Genomic DNA, 2,529 nt, shown 5'->3' on the forward strand with positions numbered 1-2,529 from the left:
TATATTAACCATGTTTTAAACAAATTTCAAATAAAAAATTGGTAGATTATGTTTGAAAAGTCATAATTGTTAACTTCAAATCTATATTTTTATTTTTAGGATTTTAAAAAAAATCAATTGAAAATCCTAGTTTAATCATTGGATTTTGTTTTACATACTTTTGATTAGTGGTTGTTGGATATTTATTTTTGAAAACAATTCTCCGAAATGGACAAGAAAAGGTTCTATAATGAGAAGGAATGGAATCTTATTATAAGGAAAAGGAGTGAGGAATAAATTAGGTCATTTCTTTGATTAGGTCATTTCTTTAGGTTTAATTTTAACTTATCATGTTCTCACTATATAAACAACAAGCATACCTTGTTTCTTTTTTTGTAAGATACAAGTTTTTTTAGGGTTTTGGATTTCTCTAAAACATATTAACAAAGGATTCTTTAAGATCAATTTCTCATTCATCTAATTTCTTTTTAAATCATGTTAATTTTTCATGTTAAATAATTCATGTTAAATATTTAATTCCAATAGGGTTTTAATCCTAAAAATGAGTAGACTTCATTTTTTATTTAGTCTCAAATATGTATATTAACCATGTTTTAAACAAATTTCAAAAAACAAATTGATAGATTATGTTTGAAAAGTCATAATTGTTAACTTCAAATCAATATTTTTATTTTCAGGATTTTAAAAAAATTCAATTGGAAATCCTAGTTTAATCATTGGATTTTGTTTTACATACTTTTGATTAGTGGGTGTTGGATATTTATTTTTTGAAAACAATTCTTCAAAATGGACATGAAAAGGTTCTATAATGAGAAGGAATGGAATCTTATTATAAGGAAATGGGAATGGAATCTTATTATAAGGAAATGGAGTGAGGAATAAATTAATTGTACAAATTTTGTCTAAATTCCCTTCCTCCAAATAATAATAATAATAGTTAAAAAGACTAGTGCAAACTAATAGCTCTTCTATATAAAGGCAAGAGACTCAAGTATTTTCTCAACCTTCACCCAATACATTTCTTTTCTAATTTGACACTGCTTTAAATTTTCCTCATTTCGCTGCTAAAAATGTCTCTTAGTAGTAGGATGGAGGTTGCTGTAGAAACCAGCGTTCCTGCTGAAAAGTTTCATGATATTTTCAGTACCAGTACAATAACCCAATTATCCTCCATGAGTCCTGCTAAGGTCCAAGCTATTCATCTCCTTAAAGGTGAATGGGAGAAACCTGGCTGTACTATCAGTTGGAATTTTTATATCGGTAAGTTTGCAGCATAAGTGAGAAATTGGTCATCTAATTTTGTTATACTTACTTGAGAGATTACATGCACTATTTTCTGTTTTCTATTTTTTGTTTAATCGGAGGCTCTGTGCTTCTTAAACTATACGTAGAGAATAGCCCTCTAATTCTCACATCTCTATCCTATTCCTTCCGGTGTTTGAACCTAAGACCATCATATATGCCCTAGAAATTTCAAATCTTGATTGCTAGGGAACCCATCAAGGGCTCTTTTTAATATATATATTTTAAGAAGATTACAATTTATATTAATATTGATAGCTAATTTGCATGTTTAATTATAAATTATGACTAGATGGAGCCCCTACGGCCGCCAAGGTTATGGAAGACATAGATAACACAAAACTATCGACCACCTTCAATGTGATTGAAGGAGATTTAATGGGGGCTTATAAGAGTTTCAAAGCCATCGTTCAAGCTACTCCAAAAGGTCATGGCAGCGTGGTGCGTTGGACAATGATATATGAGAAGCTGAGTGAAAATATTCCAGCTCCAACAGCATTTGTGGACTTTGCAGTCGATTTAACCAAAGATATTAATGCTCACATGACCCAAGCACAGGCATGATTACAATATCTATTCTCTGCTCTATATATTACTAATATAATAAGTTCGAGTGTGGTTTTGTTGTATGAATAAGAAAGAAAGACTGAAATTTGATGGAAGAAAAGCTTCTCCATCTGCATGCACTATAAGCATGTTTATGTACAGGCTCACCAAATCTATGTATGTGTGGGTCTCAGTCTGGATCTTTATGCCAATCTTATGTTGTAATATTAAGGGATATCTTGGTGTCAGCGTTTAAGGACATGTGTGATTTAATAAATAAATCTTGGTATTAAATATAATTAGTGGTGAAGATCCAAGATCAGTTACAAAAACACAAATAATAATGCATGCTCTAGCTAGAACCAAAATGAAAGGATGAAATCTTCTTTTCCAAAGCAAGATTGGAAGATCCACGAAAACAATACACAAGGACAATATGTAATAAAAGACAGAATTGTTGTCGAAAAGGTTTCTAATTCATAATTTATTATTGAATAATTATTTTTAATATAATTATTTCTCATGTGATTTAAATTTAATTAATAATTTATTATAATTTTTATGTTTGGAATAAAATAATAAATTATATAATTAAATTCAATTATACTATTTGAAATACGTATGAAATTGAATTGGATTATTAATCTTGATTATTTTACCTTTAATTTAAAAAACATTTTT

The 2,529-nt window shown here is 28.9% G+C and overlaps 1 protein-coding gene across 1 annotated transcript; it reads left to right on the forward strand.

Annotated features, from left to right (window-relative positions):
* The first annotated feature begins 985 nt into the window (after nucleotides 1-985).
* LOC7461263 (MLP-like protein 28) lies at nucleotides 986-2,147 on the forward strand. Its single transcript, XM_002323716.3, has 2 exons — nucleotides 986-1,260; nucleotides 1,595-2,147. The coding sequence occupies exons 1-2, from the start codon at nucleotides 1,071-1,073 to the stop codon at nucleotides 1,864-1,866; spliced, it is 462 nt and encodes a 153-aa protein (XP_002323752.1). The 5' UTR covers nucleotides 986-1,070; the 3' UTR covers nucleotides 1,867-2,147.
* Nucleotides 2,148-2,529: the final 382 nt, after the last annotated feature.

This window comes from Populus trichocarpa, chromosome 17, assembly GCF_000002775.5.
Source record: "Populus trichocarpa isolate Nisqually-1 chromosome 17, P.trichocarpa_v4.1, whole genome shotgun sequence".
NCBI classification, from domain to species: Eukaryota; Viridiplantae; Streptophyta; class Magnoliopsida; order Malpighiales; family Salicaceae; genus Populus; species Populus trichocarpa.